The 22,508-nt window shown below is 41.5% G+C and overlaps 1 protein-coding gene across 1 annotated transcript in view; it reads right to left on the bottom strand.

Annotated features, from left to right (window-relative positions):
* The window catches only part of LOC102831598 (hormonally up-regulated neu tumor-associated kinase-like), a 197,372-nt gene that overhangs the window by 80,267 nt on the left and 94,597 nt on the right, over positions 1-22,508 (bottom strand). Inside the window, exon 7 of the mRNA XM_006862597.1 lies at positions 4,199-4,254. Within this exon, the coding sequence (XP_006862659.1) occupies positions 4,199-4,254 (56 nt within the window). The remainder of the gene's footprint in view (positions 1-4,198; positions 4,255-22,508) is intronic.

The following is a 22,508-nucleotide window of genomic DNA, read 5'->3' as shown; positions in this document are numbered from 1 at the left end:
AAGGGAGACCTTGAAATGTTCTTTTTGATGATAAATGTGATGTCATTCCTCTTGAATTTGTTGTTCCTAGCATAGTAAACCATATGAATATAAGATTTAAAATGCCAATACCAGGTCATTTTAGCTCACAAATTCATAGGGTATCGAGCTTTATGCATTCTATTTTATTTGTGGCCACCTCCAATTTTCCTGTATTCATTTCTTCATATTTCATACATTCTATGTTCCAGTTATTAATGGATGTTTGCAGCTGCCTCTCCTCATTTTGAGTTGTGCCCCATCAGCAAATGAAGGTCCTGAAATCTTTATTCCAGTCACATCATCATGTTCAACTCTATTTTGAGAAGGCAGTTCTTCTCCAGTCATTATTTTGAGTGCCTTCCAACCTGAGGGGCTCATCTTCCAACACTATTGCTGATTATGTTCTGAGGCTATTCATGTTTTCATCTTCTGGTACTATGTCTGACAATTTCCCACTGCTAATCATAAGGTTTTCAGTGGCTAAACATTCCAAAGAAGTCCCCCTCTCCTTCCTATCTTGTCTTAGTCCAGAAGTTCCACCTAAACCTGTCCACCATGGGTGGCCCTACTGGTATTTAAAATACTGGTGGCATAGCTTTCAGCATCACAGCAACTCACAAGCCACCACTGTATGACAAACTGACAGACGAGAGGTGTGTTAGGTGAGGAGTCAAGTGCAAACCCAGGGACAAGTTCCAACAAAGATAGATCAAATTATCAGACACTTTTCCTCTCCAGCAGTTTTGGAAATGCCAGATTCTGACATAAAATTTCCACCAGCACCTATTCTGTTCCCAAGAGCTGAAATGCCTGTTTTGTTGCCAACCCAGCAGTTGCCCATCTGGGAGGTACTGATTCCAAGGCATTTGAATAAACTGGTTCCTGGTTTCCAAAGAGCAGCCATTCCATACAACCTCAAGATGTGTTGATTTAGGTATACAATTTTTTCACTTCATGTATGCAGGTTTCCTCGAAAAGATTTTATAATTCAGTCAATCTGTAAGCTACTTATGAACACATCTATTGTTTTCAATGGTAGGTTCTTCTAGGATATATTGAGCAAATGTCTAACCAATAAAGATGCCTGTGGTTTCCAAGTTTGTATCCCACTGCACAATTCTAGTTTTATAAAATGAATGCCTAGGGATGTCACTGGATGGTACAAAAAGTTAAGCACTCAGCTACTAACCAAAAGGTTAGTAGTTCAAATCCACTCACAGGGATCTTGAATAAAAGACCTCCTGATGGACTACTTCAAAAGGCCATAAACCATGGAATACCCTCTGATGCACACAGGTTTTTCTACTGTGACTCACATTGGGTCACCATGAGTTGAAGTTGACTCAATGACAACTGAACTTGAAGAGGTATCACTAGAGGGGACAGAAAGTGAGGCAAAGTGAAGAAAGGACACAGGATGGGTACAACACGATCAACATATGCGAATTACCCATCAGTGGACAGCACATTGCTTGAACCACAGCCTTAATCTATGTGATGCACAGCAAAAGAGAATTAACCTATTTTTGCTGTAATGTGTTGCCTTTGTTGTTTTGTTGCCTTCAAGTCAATTCTGACTCATGGTGATCCAAGTATAGCAGAATAAAAGGTTGCCCAGTCCTGATCCAACGCCATCATTATTGGTACATTGGTATATTGTTGTGATGATTGTGTCCATTCATCTCATTGAAAGAGCTTCCCTTACTTTCACTGACCCCTTTCCTTTACCAATGATCATTTTTAAAACTTTTTATTGAGAATTGAGTGAAGGTTTACAGAGCAGACCATCCGTTTTTACATTCAGCAAATCATACACTTCGTTTCATCTCAATGATTGCAATCCCCTCCATGTAACAACAGTTATCCCACTTCCTCCCTTTGATTCTTGTTTCCATTCCACCTTCTTTCCCCATCATTCTGAATTTTGTCCTTAGGTAAATGCTGCTTTTTTATCTCAAATGGTTGCCCATTCTATGGGATATGTACCTCACTAGCCCATATATACCTATCGATCGTTTGGCTAAAAATTGAGCTATGGGGTCAATTCATTTCCAGACCTGAAGGGTGACCAAGGGCCATAGTCTCGGGGCCCCACCATTCTCTATTGGCTAGTATAACTGGTCTTTATGATTATGACTTTTGTTCCACATTTTCTCCCACTCTATCCAGGGCTTTCTAATGAGATCCCATTCAGAGCATTTGGTAGTGGACACCATCTAGTCCTTCTGGTCTCAGAGTCATGGAGACCATTAGACTCATCACTTCCAAACATCTTCAGTTTTCATTGTGAGGCATTTTTCCAGTGATTGGTCTTTCCTGATAAAGCATGTCCAAAATAAAGGACAAAGGTCAAAGTCTCACCACCTTTACTTCTAAGGAACATTCTGGCTGTATTTCTCCTAAGACTTAAATGGTATATGCAGTTTTCTTTGCCATCAACCACTATCAATGGTGCCTAATCACCCAGCCAAGGGCTCTGCAGGCAGGCGTAACCTCTCACCGGTTACTGGGTGAAAGCTGGTATCTAATACATCATTCGAATGCTGTTTTGGAGAGGTCCTGAGATGATTTTTAGAATTTGTCAAATGAGATTTCCATAGTAGGTATAAAGAGTTAATTCATAAAGCTCTACTGAACCTTTTCTTTCCCCCAATGTTAATGTTTGTTAAGCCACTGAAATAGAGGAAAAACTAGGTGCATTTGAAGTGACAAAAGAAAGACAGAAATAAAAGACAGTGTTGTCTAACATCTGGGTGTGAAAATAATGCCCTGGTTTTTTTGCCAAGAGTAACTGTATGGTGGTGGTGATGGTTGTGTGCCATCGAATTGGTTCCAATTTATAACAATCCTATATAGGGTTTCTGAGACTGTTAATCTCAAGGGAGCAGAAAGCTTCGTCTTTCTCCTATGGAGCTGATGGTGGATTCGAAGTGTTGACCTTGTGGTTAGCAGCCTAACACATAACCCACTGTGCCACAAGAGTTCATTAGAGAAATTGTATTATAAGTGCCATCAAGTCGGTTCCGACTCACAGTGACCCTGTATGGGGTTTCCAAGGAGCACCTGGTTGGTTTGAACTGCCGACCTTATGGTTCCCAGTCCAGTGCTTACTCTATAGTGCCACACCAGGAAATCAAGAGAAACTGTATCGTCAAACATAAAAGTATTCTTGAGAATGAGCCACAGAGTCATTTGCTCCTAGACCCTGAATGATGATGAACAAATTATGATTTTCATATTCCTTGGATGGGGAGTTAACTCCTAGTGTGGCACTACAGGATCAGCACTGGACTGTAAACCACAAGGTTGGCAATTCAAGTCCACCAGCTGCTTCTCAGAAACTCTATACAGGGTCGCTATAAGTCAGAACCAACTCAACAGCACTTAACAACAACAACCAAAAAGTTGGTGGTTCCAGATCACTCAGAGATACCGCATCAGAAAACAGGTCTGGTGATCTACTTCTGGGAAATTAGTCAGTGAAAATTCTATGAAGTAGAACACAGTTCTACTCTGACACACATGGGGCCACCAGGCATCAGAACTGACTCAATGGAAATTGGTGCTTTTTGTTTGTTTGTTCTGGATTATGACTCGATCCTCAAACTTCCTTCCAATGGGCTCCAGTTTCTAAATTGTTCCTCCTTGGACAACTCTCTCTATGTAACTACTATTGTACTGCAGGCTTTGACAAATAATTTATTTTAAAAAGGACATAGGACGCACTCCCTCTCATTTTGTGTCCTTACATCCGTTGAAATACAGGGAGAAGACACAACAAAGCTATGAGGACAACATTTCTGAATCAAACTATTTTTCACTATTTTAACATAACCTGTACAAAAGTTCTTCATCTGAGTTTATGTAAAAGATGTCATTTGAATAATCCAGAAAAACATGTGACCAAGAAACATCTGTCTGTGTTTGAAATTCATTTTGTGGTATTTTAAATGTTTTACTTAAGTTTAAACTATTCTTATTATTAAATTTCATTTTTGCAACCATTACTAAGTGTCAGAAATAAAAGGAGGTGATCTCGATGTATTGTCTGGACATTCAAAATATACTCTGGATAATTCCCAAAGTCAATCTTCCAGAAAAAAATTATTTAGCAGAATTGCCAACATTACACTTTAAGGATAATCTTGCTTATAAAACAAAACAAAAAAAGTCATACCAATCAGCTTGATATTATTGTCTTCATCTAGGAGCAGATTTTCTATCTTCAAGTCCCTGGAATAAATAAAACCAGACAGTAGCTCAGATACACATTTACAACAGCAGACAGTAGCTCAGATACACATTTACAACAGCAGAGCAACGTTTGACTGAAGAGAAAGGGACTGTTTAAGAAACACTTTGAACCAACCCATGAAGCATTCTGCTGATGCTCACTGAGTCAATCAATACATAAATATCAAATGTGAGGTAAATACCATTAGCAAAAAAGGTAAAGGGTTTCACAAAAGACTGAGAGCAACTAGGACTGAAGAAACCAGGAATTATCTGAAAGAAGTCAGACCAAAGCTGGAACCTGGAAGTTAAATTTCAGAACTAAGGTTACACTCAAATCAAACCAAACCAAACCCAGTCCATCAAGTTGATTCTGACTCAGCGACACTACTAGGGTTTCTGAGGCTGTAAATCTTTATAGGAGTAAAAAGCCTCATCTTTCTCCCACAAAGTGGCTGGTGGGTTTAAACTGCCAACTTTTCAGCTAGAAGTCTAGTGCTTATTCTACAGCACCACCAGTGTTCCCGAACTAGGGTGGTTTATAAGTGTCGCTGAGTGGGCTCGAACTCATAGAGACCCTGTACACGGTTTCTGAGAGTAGCTGGTGGGCTTGAACTGCCAGTGTTTATTCTACAGTGCCACACCAGGAGAGTAAAACATAGCATTTAAGATTGGTTCTGCCAGAGCCATCAAGGAAACACAAATGTGACTGTGTATTTTCCAGACTGTGAGCAAAGGAAAGAACAGATTCAGAAATCAGGAAAAGAAAAGTTTTTTTTGTTTTGTTTGAAACATGTATTGTTCTTGGGTATCATCAAGTCGATTGTGACTCACAGCGACCCTGTACACTACAGTGCAACTGCCTTACTGGGTTTTCTTGGTTATGTTTCTCATGGAAGCAGATAGCCAGGTCTTTATTCCGTGCAGCTGCTGAGTGGATTCAAATCATCAACTTTTCAGTTAGCAGCTGAGCACTTAACTGTTTGTGCCACAAGTACTCCTTAAGTAAATAAACACATACACACAGATTTTCATATAGATATAACTATATTAATATAATTCCTTAATGATCTGCTCTCATAAAGATTGTTTTTTGTTGTTTTTAAGTACTGTCGAGTCGGTTCCGACTCATAACAACCCTATACAGGGTTTCCAAGCAGTGGCTGATGAGCTTGAACCACCCACCTTGAGGTTCAAACTGAACTTGCAGTCCAGTGCATTAACTCATAAAGAAAGCCTTGTGTTATTGTTTCTAAGTGTCATCGAGTTGGTTCTGACTCATAGCAACCCTATATATATATGTTTCTGAGGAACAGCTGATGGGATTGAACTGCCAACCTTTAGGCACTCAATCCAGTACTGGTCCTACAATGTCACATAGGAAACCCTATGGGGTGGTTCTACTCTGTCATACAGAATTGTGATGAGTCAGAATCAACTCGACAGCACATGACTGCACATCATATATTTGTTGTGGCTGTTGTAAAGTGCTGTCGAGTTGGTTCTGACTCATAGCAATCCTGTATAGGATTTCTGAAGAGCAGCTAGTGGATTTGAACCAACCTTGCAAAAAAGTTCGTGGAAAAACTCCATTACATTTTCATTGCACTTTTCTATTAATTTTTTGAAGCCCCCTTATATTTGCTAATCAGAACCAGCCAATGGTTATAAACTCTGGCATCTTAAGTTGCTAGCTGCCAACCAAACACATCTTGAATATTACATATTCTTCTCTTCCCGAAAACAATAAAACTTGCTTCCATTGTTTTTGAAACACACCATTCTTGTCCAGCTCTAACTTTCTCACTTTTGAATAGACATCCAAGCACAAGACACATTTTCTTGCTCCTATCTCTTTGTAAGGACAAGAATAGCACAATCATGAAACATAAAAATGGCAATGATGGGCTCCCTCTGGGCCCAGAGGCCAGGGGGAACAGTAGACAAGACAGTAGTGAGCCGTAACACTGTGTCTCATTTAACAGGGACAGCCATCCCCGGCTCAGCCACAGCTCTGCCAGCTCTTCCGGTTTTACACGAGCTGGATTTGATCCCAATTTTTCAATATTGACAATTTCAAATTCAAAACAGCATTAACAACATTGAGTGGGCCAACCTTGAAGACAAAATAGGGCACGCAGTCCACTAACCTCGAACTTCAGTGCAGGTGGAAGTCAAGTTTTTTAAAAAGGTGGTCCAGAGAGAGGGAAGAAACGGAGGAAAAAGAAGACCACAGTCAGCACATAGAGGGGGAATATCAACATTCAAACCAGAGTGGAAAGGAACAGAGGAGTAGCAAGCCACTGTCACGAGAACAAAGGAGTCAAGATTCAAGATGGAAATAAACGTTAGAAGTCTTGCAGACCAGCCTGCAGTGGCTAGAGGAATAGAAGATACTTCTTGAAAGAAAGACCAGCAGGAAAAAACAAAAACAAAAATGGCAGTCTGTTTGGCTATTACAAGAATAAATAAGCTGTTTACCTGGAAGCCATCAAAGCAAGCAATCAAGTCCTTTCAGGATAAACCCCTTTCCAAGACTGAAACTCAAAGGGAACACACAAGCAGGCATGTAAGCTCGCTGGGAACCACATTGGTCTAGTTGTGAGTGGAAGTGGGGGAAAGATAGTAATGAAGATATGGGCTGAGTTCAACCGAGTTCTATAGACTCCTGTCGACCTCGAGATAAGAGAGAGAAGAGGAAGGACTGGTTGGTCCGAAGTTTAGGGAGACTTGGGAACGCCTGAGTCCGTGGACACTGGCCTAGCTAGCCATGGGAAGCTAGAGATGAGAGTGAAGTGTCCAGCTGGTATAAAGTGTGTGTATGTGTGTGTGTGCACAAGAATGCTCAAACTTACAGATAGTACCTATTTGACCTAGCTTGGATGGCTTGATGATCAGAATTCAACTAGAGGATGATAAAGAAGTTTGATACAGGAAGCAAGGGTAAATTGCTACAATTTGATGAACATGATGTGACCTATACTTATGGATGTAGTAGCTCAAAATACCAATCAAAAGGGAAGGAGTCTTCACATCAAGGATCAAGCCTATCCCCTCAGTACACAGGATTGATAGGAACATGTAACTTAGACATTGACTACTTAAAATACCTAAAATGGGGGGGAAGGGGTGTTTAAAGGCACAAAGTTTTCACAAGAAGGAGTTTAGTTTCTGAGTGAGCAGGGAAGGTGGAATCCCCAATGAATAGTTTTCATCCTGTCTAGGGGGCTCTGGTGAGAGGAGATGGGAATAGGATTCTTTTGATTCAATAGTGAGTAACTGTTATCATGACTAATTGCGACTGTCATAACTGTAAAGGTAGAAGTTGTATAATAAAACGAGGGAGTAGTTAATCTGACATTCCAGGAACAGAAGACCCTAGGAACATCAAGAGTGAAAAGTATGAGCGGAACATGGGATCCTAACTAGAAAAGCAGCAACAGATGGAGGCAGAGATGATGGCATGGAGAGATAAAGCAGCTGAGGATGCTAGGCTCATGGAAAGAGAAAGGCTGTGTGTTGGCAGGCAGGCTTGCAGAATGTGCCCTTTGGTTTTTTAAACGATTATATATTCATGCGTGTTTTTGTGTGCATCAAAGAAAAAGGCAGAAACAGAGGCAAATACTGTTAGCTTGGTGGTGCATGGAGAGGATTGTAACCATTGCAATGTAACAAAATACGATTAGTTAAATGCAAAACGAATGTTCTTCCATGTAAACTATCACTCAATTCACAATAAAAGTTTAAAAAAAAAAAAAGGTTAAGGCATCAAACATAGGCAAAAGAGAGCAGTAAGAATGTAGTGGATTTCCAAATTCAGCCTGAGGATTGAAGACTTGGATGAGAAGGAGAATCTGTGTTTAAACTCATACCTGTTGTTCTTCTTAGTTGTCATCAAGTCAATTCCCTACCTGGCGACCCCATGTGTGCAGGGTAGAACTGTTCCATCAGAAGCCAATGAGCAGGCCTAGCATTCAGGGTGCCTTTGGGTGGGTTCATATAGCCAAACTTCCTGCTAACAGTTCAGCTATTAAGAGAGTTCAACCATTTGCATCACTCAGGGACAAACTCACACCCAGGAATTAGAAACAAGCCTCCCAATCCCAATGCACCCACAAATGGGATGGAGAATTGTATTCAATTCCTTCACTGAAACAATAAACAGAATAAAGACTGCCATCCTTTAAAAGGTATCATAAATGTTCAAGTATAAAGTTGCCTCCCATTTTTTTCAGTAAAAAGTCTCTGCCCTTCAGAGATGGGGGCATGGAGAGGGGGAGCAGCTGAGGACTCTAGACTAAGAAGAGAAGGAATAAGAGCTGGTGGCCAGAAGCAGACTTGCAGAATGTGCCCTTTGGAGATGTAAATTATTATATATGCCTCAGTGGGATTTTTTGTTTGTTTATTTTTTTTAAAAGCTAAAGTGGATAGAGAGAAATACTGTTAACTGATGGTACATGGAAGGGATTATAATCAATGTAATTTGATTTGTTGAATGTAAAATGGATGATATGCCCTGTATATTTTCATTCAATTCACAATAAAAACCTTTAAAAAAAAAAAAAAAAGGCTCTGCCCCTCAAAAAAAGATTTTTTTGGAAAACACAAATGTACAATTTTTAGGAATGTCATGGAATTATCCAATGACTATGCTACTTATCTATGAAACTGCTCCTTTGCATTTAATATTTTTGTTGTTGTTGTTAAGTGCCATGAAGTCGATTCCATAGCAACCCTGTATCAAGTTTCCAAGAAGCAGCTGGTGAGCTTGAACCGCCCAACCTTGCAGTTCAAACAACTTTGCAGTCTGATGCATTAGCCCACAGCGCCACACCAGGACTCCTTGCATTTAATATACAATACACTACATTGCCAATATACACTACACTAAGTTGCTCCTTACTTATGGTGACTGAAACAAAATTTGGCTCAGCCCTGCACTACACCTCAGTGATAGGTTGCAGATGGACCCTTGTGAGCTATAGGATTTTCATTGGCTGATTTTTGGAAGTAGATCACCAGGCCTTTCTTCCAAGTCTAACTTAGTCTGTCTGCAACACTAAAACAAGATTGACAAGAAGAACTGGTGGTGCTATGGATTCAACGCTGAACTGCTAACCTCAAGGTCAGCAGTTCAAAACCAGTCGCTCCACACAGAAAGATGAGGCTGTCTGTTCCCATAAAGATTTTCAGGTTCAGAAACTCTAGAGGGTTTTACAAGGGTCTTACAGGGTCACTATGAGTCCGAATCGACACGATGGCAGGAGGTTTTATACAAGCTAATGTTATAGTATAGTCAAGCATATACAGTAATTGCAAACTGCACGTAAAATAGTGTGTCAACAATAACCCAAGGTGTGATCCTAGGAAGATGTATTACAAAGCAGCAACACTATTTAAATCTGAAAGAAGGGCTGCTGGTGAAATTAAGCCTCTTTCACTGTGAAGAATGGGAGTAATAACAGGTTAAAAGAGAAATCTGGTTCAGAACAAATACTCTGGAGGTAAACAGCTCTGCCAGGAAGAATAAAAAGAAACTAGGTAATTCTGAGACTAAGAAAGCTTAGAGAACAACCACAATGATTAGAAGAATGATATAAATGGAAGACTAAAAATAAGAGAAAATGCAAAAGAAAAAAAAGTTGCCCTTTTAAAATAAATAAATAAATAAATCACGAAACTGCTGTAAGACCAGGGGCAGGAGTATAAAAATGTAATTATTAGGGAAAATGAGAAAAATGAAATCAGTTAAAACTCACATTCTTCCACCCAGCTCTTCCCATAGCAATTCACTCTAAGCCCCAGGGAACATGCACTGATCAAACCTGGTTATCTTAGGTTGCTTGCACAACCTTGGTCAAGATTACCCTTTGGTCAAAGTTTCTAATAGATTCAGTGGTAATTAATCTACCTGCCTCAAGTTTCCCTGACTAGTTCATGGAAAGGTGAATACAGGTGTGTTTTACCTGTCCAGATGAAAGGAACATTTGACCTCTTTTAACTTTATTCATTACCACCTCCTGCTTTGTCTTTTGGAACTTACCTAACAGGAAAGGAGGAAACATTTTCTTCCTGACTCATTAGGAAAACAAGACTCTAAAATCCTATTTTTAAAAGCAGCTTTTGGTACTTTCCCCTTTTCTGGGAATGAGCACTAGGAAACCTCTGACTATATGAAGCATCCTTAAACAAATAAGCAAGTTAACTCGGACTCATGGAGATCCCTGTGCATCAGAGTCAAAATGATAATCCACAGGGTTTTCAACGGCTGATTTCTCAGAAGATCACCAGGCCTTTCTTCCAAGGCACCTCTTATTAGGTAGTTAGAATAGAGAAAGAAGGGAGTCTCAAGTCACTCTAGGTATGGCCTGTCTCAACAGGAAACAAGCCAACCTCAGAAGTGAGGAATTTCTGAAAAGAGGGGTAGGGAGAGAGAGGATTTGCAAAAGGAAATGAAGTTAGTTAATTATAATCTGAAACCTGAAAAGCAAGGAAAATGTATATGGACCAATTCCCCTAATTGGCTACTTGGGCACTCGAACCAGAAGTATAGCCCACTTCCCTAACAATGGGATACATAAAGAAGAAACCAAATTGGACCGGGACTTCACCTCTTCTTCCTTCGCAAAGTGGATGCCTGTCCCTAACTCTCTATAAGGATGTCAATGGTAATAAACCTATCATTCATTTCCCTAAGCCTCCTGTCTTTCTAACTTCTTGTGCACTGGGTAAGCTTGTTATGCCTTCCCAATTCTTTGGAAGGACATTAGCACCATTCAGGGACTACAGTTCAACTGTGACACTCTGTGCGTACTGGAACATCCAACCTTTTGGTTAGCGGCTATCAGCCAGGGGCTCTGAAGTAACTTTAGAAAAATAAACCAAACCAGTTGCCATTGCATCAATTCCAACTCATGGTGATCTCATGTGTGTTGTTGTTAAGTGCCATCGAGTCGGTTCCAACTCATAGTGACCCTGTAAAGGATTTCTGAGGCTATAACTCTTTACAGGAGCAGAAAGCCTCATATTTGTCCCTCAATCTCAGGTGTATCAGAGTAGAACTGTGCTCCATAGAGTTTTCATGGTTGTGACCTATCAGAAGCAGATCACCAGGTCTTTCTTCCAAATCACCTCTGGGTAGGTTTGACCCATCAACACTTCAATTAATAGTCCAGCACCTAACCATTTATACCACCCTGCGACTCCAGAAGCACCTTTGTTGTTGTTACTAAGTGCCATCAAGTTAGTTCCAAATCATAGCGACCCTGTACAGGGTTTCCAAGGAGCGGCTAGTGAATTTGAACTGGTTGGTGGGTTTGAACCACTAACCTTACAGTTACCACTACAGTGCTCATCCTATAGTACCTTTGTTGTCGTTGTTAAGTGCAGTGGAGTTGATTCTGACTTATAGCTACCCTGTACAGAGTTTCTAAGGTGTGGCTAGTGGGTTTGAACTGCCGACCTTATGGTTCCCAGTCCAGTGCTAATCCTACAGCACTACATCAGGAGTACATAGCACCTTTGGCCACCTTGAATTAATAACCTGAGGCCATTCAGCACAGTGGGCCAGCCACTTCTGCCCAGCTTCTCAAGAATGATCCAAGAAGCTACAAAGCATCCCAAGAGACCACAAAGTTGAAAAGCACTTTGTTGTTAAAGTGCCAGCCCATAGTGACCAGCACTGTATAGTGTTTCCAAGAAGCAGCTGGTGGGTTTAAACCACCAACACGATAGTTAGCAGTTTAGTGCATATCCTAAATGCCACACCAGGACTCTGAAAAACTTCTTACTGAATAATAAAAGAAGTTAAATTTAGTCACAGGGTTTTGGTGTTAGTATATTACAACGTAACTTTAAAGGTACAAAACTGCCTATAAATCCTCTTTGTAGTCCATGCACAAATAGCATGGTGCTTACTCTAGCTCTATCCCCATAGCAAGAAACCCTAGTGGCACTTTGGATTAAGCATTGGGCTACTAACTGCAAAGTCAGTGGGTTCAAACCTACTAGCCAATCTATGAGGAAGATAAGGTTGTCTGCTCTGATAAAGATTTACAGCCTTGGAAATCATAAGTAACTGTTCCATTCCATCCTCTATAAGGTCACTGTGAGTAGGAATCAGCTCAATGGCAGTGGTTCGGGTTTGGGTTTGGTTTTGTTTTTAATTGCCAAAACAAGATATTTGGCTCCTCTGTAAAGTGTCAGATTTACCCCATGAGAAGGAAGGTACTAATAGCAGACAAGGTATTCACATGGTGATGATGGAGCACGGGGCTGTGGAATGCTCTATTTCACACTAATGGTCCTTCATCTAATTCTGAACTCTATGGAGAGACAGAGAAATAGGAGGTGCTTCCTTCAACCCTGCAGTCTGAAGACTTCCACCCTGTGGCCAGCAAACCAGCAGTGAAGTTTAAGCCAAAAGGCTTCAAAGTGGAGTTAAGAAAAGCAAGAAAGGTAATGGAAAAGAAATGGGGGAGGAGGGCATTGTTTACTGGCCCGAGGGTCAGGAGGAAAGGCAGTCTTGTGCAGAAAGGCTATGTGTGGAGCAGAAACCACCTCAGCAGCCCTTGGTGGTAGCAGAGGGAGAGTAGCCACAAGATCAGATTAGGGGCCAAAAGAGACCATGCGTGTGGGCACAAAAAGGCTTCCTGACCTTCTCTTGTAATTGGGCAGGTTTAGAAAGATACCCCAACAGAATGTTCTTAGCCCTTCCAAGGCATGGGCTGGCTCTTGGTGGAATGTGTTTCCCAAATTGAGAGCAGACACTGAGGGGTTCCAGGGAAGAAGACTGGACTCCCCTCCCACCCCCACAAAACATCACTTCTTCACAGGGCCTTTGTTCTAGGTGTTTTCAAGAGAACAAGCTCAAACAGGCAATTACTAACAATTACAGTCTTACCCACAGGCTACCAAGAGCCCCCCTCCTCCACATCACCTACCCAAACTCTTTAAAGATAATCATCTTTAAAGTTTGGAGATGGGCCACCATGAACTCAAGTCACTGACCTCCCAGAAACAGGGGTGCAAGTGAGGAAAGTCAAAGAATCAAGGAGGACACTGTTGCCGTAACAGAAATGCCAGTCCTGGTGTAGGGTAGGTGGCGTGTGGAGCAATTCGTTTCCGAGCAGAAGCAGACAGGATCAGTTCAGGGGCGGTAGGGTGTGTGAGTGCGTATGTATGTGAGAATGTGGGTGTGCCTGTAAGCAGGTGTGTATGTGTGTGCATGTGTGTTCATGTGTGTGTACCCACATGTGTATACAATTGAATGTGTGGAATAAACATGCTTGTGCGTTCATGTACATGTGTGAATGCAATGGTCTGTACATGCATTCATATAATATGTGCTCATACATGTGGGCACATGTGTGTCCTTGCACTGAGTGTGTGCATGTATATTGTACTTGCATATGCATGTGAATATATGCATGAGTTGTGTGTGCCTGAATACACACACATCCAGGAAAGCAGGATGGGAACGAAGGAAGGGTTTCTCCCCGCCGATTCACAAAAGGGCTTCCTTCGCCAGAATATGCCCAGCCTAGACACCAAGGACTCTAATTTGACAACTAAGGTGCACCTGACCCAAACCATGGTATTTTCAACAACCTCATATGCATGCAAAAGTTGAGCAGTGAATCAGGAAAACTGAAGAATTGATGCATTTGAGTTTTGGTGTTAGAGGAGAATATTGAAAGCACCATGGACTGCCAAAAGAACAAATAGATCTGTGTTGGAAGAAGTACAGACTTCTTCAGGAAGGCTAGATTTCGTCTCTCATACTTTGGGCATATTGTCAAGAGGGACTAGTCACTGGAGAAGAATATCATGTTTGGTTGGAGAAAACGAGGAAGACCCACAACAAGACGGATTGGCACAGAGTCAGCATCAGTGGGCTCAAGCATGGCAATAATTGTAATGTTGGCCCAAGACCAGGCAGTGTTTCATTCTGTTGTGCATAGGGTCTCTATGAGTTGGTATCGACTCGATGGCACCTAATAACAACAATAAAAAGACCAGGGTCAGGCATCCAGCACACCTGAGATCTAGGAATAACAGGGACCAAGCAGAACTGAGACTAAAGACAAAAGACATGAACTAAATAGCACAAACCTGAGGCAACGGGGGAACCGGTGAAGTCCTGAGTAGAGAGAGGGACAAGCTGTGGAGATCATGGCTCCTGAGGAAGTGTGTGAAGGCCAGTTTTGCAGTCTGGTTTCCTCATTGATTTGCTGACTATTTTCCTGGGCAAACTACTTACACCCTCTGGGCTTCAGATTCCTCAAATTGGTTGGAAAAGGTGGGGGAGAGGTGACAGGAAGGATTAGGAGGCAGAAATGAGACAATGGATACTTAAATGCTTTGTGAAGTACTGTTGTGGGTGGCGCACTGGTCTGCTAACTGCAAGGTTAGCGGTTCAAACCCACCAACCACTCCTTGGAAACCTTATACAGGATCTCTATGAGTCAGAACTGATTCAAAGGCATTTATTTACAACAACAACAAAGTGCTGTCTTTGTAAGGAGTTCTGATGGATAAACACTGGACTGCTTACCATGAGATCAGGAATTCAAACCTAGCTCTGGTAGCGTAGTGGTTACGAATCGGGCTGCGAACCTTAAGGTCAGCGGTTCGAAACTACCAGCCGCTCCGCTGGAGAAAGATGAGGCTTTCTACTCCCGTAAAGATTTACACCCTCGGAAACCCTGTACAGGGTCGCTATGGGTCGGAACCGACTCAATGGCACTTAACAACAACAACAAGCCATTCCAAAGGAGAAAAATGAGGCTATCTGATCCCATAAAGATTTACCATCTCGGAAGCCCTATGTAAGAATGACTCAGTGGCAGAAGTTTGATTTGGTTTGGTTTAAGTGTTTTATAGGGGGCGGTGGTGGTTCGGAGGTAGAATTCTCAGTGTCCATGGGAGAGATCCAGTTTTAATTCCCAGACAATGTACTTCATTTGCAGCCACTACCCATTTGTCTGAGTCCTAGCATTGTGCTGTAGGATAAGCACTGGACCACAAAGTTGGTTTAAACTGCCAAGGTCGGCAGTTCAAGCTCACCAGCGGCTCCTCGGAAACTCAATACAGAGTCGCTATGAATCGGAACCCACTCAACAGCATTTAACAACAGCAGCAACCTCTCTGTCAGTGGAGGGTTGTGTGTTGTTACAATACTGAACAGGATTTAGCAGAGCTTCCAAACTAAGATGCACTAGGAAGAAAGACCTGGCAATCTTCAGAAAATCAGCTGGTGAAAAGGCTCTGGATCACAAGTATCTGATCCCTCTGTGTCTGGATTTACCAGGAGTAGGGGACCAACTGCATGGCAGCTAATACGGGCTTTGTGGATCACTCCCGGTCTACAAGAGGGTTAATAGGGATGTAGTGGGAGCCTGGAGGTGAGGAAAATAAAGGAATAGAGTTGAAGGTGAAGTGCAAGAGGGGAGACAACAGGAAAAGACCTCAAAGGAGTGATTAAATTAGCAGCACACCAACAGTATTGGGTGCAGAATCCTCCAAATTAAAGGTCAAAGAGGGGAGTTTGGGGAGAGTTTGATAGAAGTTCTGCAGGAGTAGGTTTAGGGGAGAAAATATTGCCTGTGGAGATGGACACATATGGATTTGAGTAATAAGTTAAGAATAAAGTATCCAAGGAAAAGTTTGGATCACCTCACTCGGCAAGGCAATGGGCATTTTGCTGTGAACAGAGTTCTGTTGGGTTTTAGGTTCTTTTGCTTTTGTTTTTGTTTGCTTGCCTGTTTTTGGCCAAGTTTTGTCATCAAAAGCACTGTATTAAAGTCAAATGATAGGAGTATTTTGGTAAAACACAAGAAAAATTGATTAACCTGCTTTACTTATGCAAAATGAGGCCTTTTTTTTTTTTTTTTCCATATATAAAAAAAACCTACAAGGCTCCAGGATTAGAACCTCTTTATATAATGAAAGGATGCCACTTTCATTGACCTGCCTCTTGAAAAATAAAAATAAACTGGTGCTAAATCAATGAAGAAATACACTTTAAATATTCTAGGGAGAACATGGAATATTCTAAAAAGAACATAAATGGAGGCCAGAAAACTGGTGTGGCGCTGTGGGTTAATGCGTCAGACTGCAAAGCCGTTTGAACGGCAAGGTCGGCAGTTTAAGCTCACCAGCTGCTCCTCAGAAAACCTAGACAGGGTCACTATGGGTCAGAACTGACTCAGTGGCATTTAACAACAACAACAACAATGGATTGAACTGAATCCTAGGGTGGTGTGGCAGTATAAGCATTTAACTGTTAACCACGAGATTGGTAGTTCAAACCTACCAGCTGCTCTCAGAAGCCCTATACAGGGTCACTAGGAGTCAGAACCGTTTCGACTGCATATAATAAAAACAACATGAGTTGAATTGTATTCTCTAAAAAGAAATGTTCAAGTCTTAACCCCAACAGCTGGGAATGTGACCTTGTTTGGGAATAGGGTCTTTGTAGATGTAACCAAGTTGGGGTCATCCTACATCAGAGCGGATCCTAATATAATCTGACTGGTGTCCCATATAAGATGAGGAGAAGAGACACAAAAACAAACAGCACCGGATCACCACTTAACTCATCTGTAGTAACCAATTCCACATTTTTTTCACCACATCAAAGATTCTCCTTGATGTGGCTGGCATCTGTCTCTCTGCCAACCCCACAGCACCTTCCTATGGGATCAAATCCTGTTTTCAAACCTGTGACAGTGATGGAGATTCCCAGTAAGAAAGGTAAGCATAGATTTACCTGTGCTTGGTTACTAAACTGCAGTGAACAATTTCACATGGGCTTCACCACATCTTTGGTTTTCGACATGGTGAAAAATATGTGAAACTGTTCGCTACCGATTAATAAGTAAGCTCAAGTAAACCCATGCTTGCTTTGCTCATTGGGTAATTTGCCCCTGTGACAACAGAGGCAGAGATTGGAATGAATGATGCATCCGAAAACTAAGGAACATTAAGGATTTGCTGCATTATCAGAAGCTAAGGGAAAGACCTGGGACAGCTTTTCCTCTAGAGTCCTCAGAGAGAGCATGACTCTGCAGACAACTTGAATTTGCGTTTCTAGCTTCCAGGACTGTGAGAGAATAAATTTTTGCTGTTCGAAGTCACCCAGTTTGTGACGATTTAGTACAGCAGCCCTAGGAACTCAAACAGTCCCAGTGCTGTGATATCAACCGTATTCGCTCACCTTCTCTTCACTCATTCAAGTCTTTTTGTGTGGCCCCGGACTACACAATGGGGTAGACTCTGACTCGATAGTAGCTTGATGTCCTACTATTAACAAATAAGTAGTCCTGTGATGGTGTTGGGCAAGTAAAGTAGAAGCTACTATGTCTAAGGGGCCTAGCCTGGAAGGCCTCCTGGAGGAGGTGAGATTTGAGTTGTGACCTAAAAGCATGAGATGTATTCATGCAGGCAAAAATGGAAACTGCAGTGCAAGCAGAGAACAGCTGAGGGGACCTCAATACAGAGAAATCTGAGTCTTAGCTTCCCGCTGTATAAAATGAATGAGTTAGTTGTGCTGTAGAGTTGGCTCTGACTCATAGTGACCTTGTACACAATAGAACAAAACATTGCCCGGTACTATGCCATTCTCACAATCGTTGCTATGTTTGAGCCTACTATTGCAGACGTTGTGTCAATTCATGTCACTGAGGGTCTTCCCCTTTTTTGCTGACCCTCTACATTACCAAGCATGACATTCTTCTCCAGGGACTGGTCCCTCCTGATAATATGTTCAAAGTATAAGAGACAAAGTCTTCCTGTTTCCTCAAACCTGCCATATGCAGATCCCACAGTCTTGATTGCTAAAAGTGAAGATGACTTGACGCACTTGCTGGTGAAGATCAAAGACTACAGCCTTCAGTATGGCTCACACTTTAATATAAAGAAAACAAAAATCTTGACAACTAGACTAATTTGTAACATCGTGATATTTGGAGAATGAATTGGACTCAGCCATAATTACAGCAAACAGGCACTCAGTACTTACTAAGTGTCTAAGTTTGGAGCACTTCACATGAATTACCCAGTTTAATCCTAACAACAACCATGTGAAGTGGATAAGCCATTATTCAATCGTATAGGTGTGGAACAAGAGGCACAGATGCCTGAGTCAGTTGCCCAATATAGCTTTGAAGTGGTAGACTGAGTTAGAAGGTGGGTTCTGGTGGTCTAATTTTGGATACAACACCGTTAACCACTGTATCAAAGATGAAAGAACTGACACACTCAAATTGTGTTTGCAAAGAATATTGAATATACTATAAATGCCAGACGAATGAACACATCAGCTTTGGAGACATATCTTCAGGAAAGACATCATGTTTGGCAGAGACTCAGTAAAAACAAGGAAGACCCTTTATGAGATTAATTACACAATGGCTACAACAACACACTCACAAATACCAATGATCATGAAGTTGGCCCAGGACTGGGCAAAGTTTCGATCCATGATATTGTAAGATGGCCATGAGTTGGACCTGACTCTCCAGCAACTAATTACCACCACCACTGTACATCTCAATGCACAAAATCATTTGTCTAGAGTTTTGTGAAATCTCCTATTTCCAGCCCTGTTTTCTTAAAACTCAAGAGACCACAAGATCTTTGATATAACTGAGAAACCCAATCATATGTTTGCTCTTAGCAAAAGCCCTGAGAGCATCTACCTCACCCTCACAATTAGTTGAATTGTGTCCCAAAAAAAAATCTGTCTTGAATTCCTGGCCCTCGTACTGTGGGCAGATTTGGAAATAGGATTTTTCTTTTGTTCTGTAATTGAGGTCATACCATTAATTGGAGGGTGGATCCTAAATCTAATCATTTCTGAGTTACAAAAAAAGACCAGAATAGACACAAAGACACACAAACGAAGGAAGACAGATGCCATGTGAGAACGATCTACAAGCCAAAGGATTAAGGAACACCCGGGACTACCAACAAGGAAGGTTGAGACCCTGATTTTGACTTTCAGCCTCCCAAACTGAGAGAAATCACTGTCTGTTTTTTAAAGTCACCCACTTATGATGGTTGTGTTACAGCAACACCAGGAAAATAAGCTTTGTAAAATCTCATGTTTCCAAGCCTAATATCTTAAAACCCAATTAAATCCCAAACCTTCGATAGAACCAATTACACGCTTGCTACTGCAGAAGGCCTGGAATCCCAACAATTCCTGAATGTGAACAGAAACCATCCCCCTCTGGTCTGCCTCCCTCCCAACCCCTGCCTCAAGAACACCTAAAAGCTAAAAGAACTTTCCTAATATCCCACCAGTACAGGTTGTGCCTGTGTCTTTCTTGTCAGACCCAAAAGAAGAAAGAAGGGCCTCTCTCTTCCACCACATTCCTTTTAAGTGAAGAAGATTGATAAATGAATGAGGTCAGGGCCCAGGGAGTGGTGGTGTTGACACCCACCAAATCCTGGTCTCTCACATTCCCTTTGATCATGTGTCTCTTTCTCCTCGTCCTGAGGCCCCCAAGGCTTGCCTCTTCCTGCTTAGGGACCGCAGTATTGTGTTTCCCTGTTCTGTTTTGTCTGTAGTGCTTGATTGGACTTTGTTATTTTGAATGAACAGATGAATTCCAAATTAGCCTCTCAGCAGAATCAGTTTTCTTGTTGATTCATGTTAAGAGTCAACACTTAATATACAATAGGCAAATCATCAGATTTTGGCTTCCTGCTGGGTAAGCATATTTGAGCGAGAGAGAAAAAAATTTTATATTTGAAATATTGAGTCTCTCAGGAAATCCCAAAAAAGGGAGTAATGAATATGTCCAATCATATTCTACCTTGGTAAAAGTTGCAGGAACCTTGGAAGAAAGACCTGGAGATCTACTTCCAAAAACTCAGCCACTAAAAACCCCATAGAGCACAGTTCTACTCTGTCACACCTGGGGTCGCCTTGAGTTGGAGAAGACTCAGCAGAAGCTGATTTTATTGTAGCAAAAGACAGAAATGTTATGGCAGATGCAGTTGAAACTCAAGTTCTCTGTCAGCTAAGGGAATCTGCTTTTATAGAGGTTTAATTTACCTTTTTTCCTACTAGCAATAGTTACATCATTTTAAGAGATTTGCTTCCAAATGATATTTAAATAGTTCTGGGTATGTAATTAAATATCAATTTAATACCACAAGCAATGAAGACTCAACTCCCATTAGGTAATTACAACATAGTATCATTCTAATCAAAGGTATCGCGTTTTTAAAACACCCTCGAACACACATTACCAAATGTCCTTTAAATCATTTTATATCTGTAGCCACAAAAGGTGTCCTGGAGTGGAGTTATAGGATAAGCACTGAACTGTTAACCACAGGGTTGGTGGTTCAAACCCACCCACTGCTCCTTGGAAACTCTCTGCAGAGGCCTATGAGTCGGAACTGACTAGATGGCACTTAGCAGCAACAACATGCCACAAAAATGCATCCTAAATCCTTTTAAATTAGCCAATCTAGTTGCTTAGAAATCTCCCCACCAGGGACTCCAAGGCATCTGAACGGCGATACTCTCATATTAATTTGAAAACTCTAGTCTCAAAATCATTTATGAAATTTAATCCATAATAAAGGAGGACATTTCTACCATTGCAAAGGGCCACATCGAGAAAGCAGCATAGTAGGTCAGTCAGATTATGGGTGCTAACAATCATTATGCGACATATGTACAAAGTCTTTGAAAATCAAGAAAAGGCCATCCAGGCTTATAGTCTAAACAGACATTTAACTGTGAGGTCTTATGTTCAACGTGTTGAATCTCATTAGCATGGTTTCTAGAAAGAAAAACAAAGAAATCCTCTTTTAAGCCATACCTGGATTTCTAGTCTTCCCTAACTTGCTATTACTGGGTTATGAATATACATCCAAGGAGAAAGGCAAAAGTAGAAATCTGGGATCAGAGAAAGAAAAAGCATACCATCTTTGCTATCAAAACATTATTAAATTCATTCCTCTGACATTCTGACAGTAATTGCACTGAGAGGGATTGAATTTTGTTAAAATTACTTTAAAAGGGTTGTTGAGAATTTCCTGTGGGAAAGACCAGTGTACAAAGCAGGGCTGTTCACATGATTTTCTTTGTTGTCCTCACCATCCAGAAAGGCTCAGTGCATGTCTTATTTTTGACAACATACAGCCCTTATGAAAACACCTAAAGTCCCAGAGAATGCACTGCCAAGCCCAGCCTCCTGGTTCTATTTTCTGCCGTGACCTGCCGAGCCAGTAATCTAAGCTGATTCATGCCTGAGGTTTCTTCCTCTGTCATCTTAATCAACAAAGACAGACCCGGGCACACTTAGAACCATCATTTTCCTAATAATGGCAGAGCTATGACGGTACCGGCAACACAAGGGTATTGTTGGGAGAGCCAAAAATAGTGTGATTCTCTTGAAATTGCTGAATATTCCCCTCCGTGCACAAAGAGTTATAATAAAGCATGATTTCATGACAACCAGCGTGACATTATGTGCATGAAAAGGTGCCCCCAGCTAGTCAGAGGATGATCTGCTGGAATGGTGCCTTGGCAAGGCTGGCTCTGGAAAAGCCCTGAGCATCAAGGCCTCCCTGCAGCATGCCTTAGTTTAGGTACAAAAAGGCAGAGAATCCCATGATGCCAATCCCATTAAAAAGACTACCCTCTCCACCTTGAAAGCCACTAGAGTTCTATTCATGAAAGGGCTAGAGCTGCTTTCTTCAATGATCAGAATATGAATGGTTTTTCAAACAGGTTGAAGGCACTACTGGATGTTTGTTATGGATTGAATTGTATGCCTCTAAAACATGCACTGGAATCCTAACTCCTATACCTGTCACTTTGACAATTAAGGTGCACATGATCCAAGCCAGGATATTTTCAACTGGCTCATATGCATGCAAAAGCTGGACACTGAAAAAGGAAGACCAGAGTAGAATTGATGCATTTAAACTGTGGTGTTGGAAAAGAACACCAAATAGTAGCATAGTGATTACAAGTTGGGCTGCTAACCTTAAGGTCAGCAGTTCGAAACTACCAGCTGTTCCACAGGAGAAAGATGAGGCTTTCTGCTCCCGGATTTACAATCTTGGAAACCCTACACAGGGTAGGGTAGCTATGAGTCGGAAACAACTCCATTGCATACCACCATCACCACCACCACCGACAGTCAGAAGAAGACACAATCTGTCTTGGATGAAACATACCCAGAATGCTCCTCAGAAGCAAAGATGGTGAGAATTTGTTTCTT

This window comes from Chrysochloris asiatica, unplaced genomic scaffold (assembly GCF_000296735.1).
Source record: "Chrysochloris asiatica unplaced genomic scaffold, ChrAsi1.0 scaffold00049, whole genome shotgun sequence".
Lineage (NCBI taxonomy): Eukaryota > Metazoa > Chordata > Mammalia > Afrosoricida > Chrysochloridae > Chrysochloris > Chrysochloris asiatica.
This window is presented reverse-complemented; position numbering and strand designations above follow the sequence as displayed.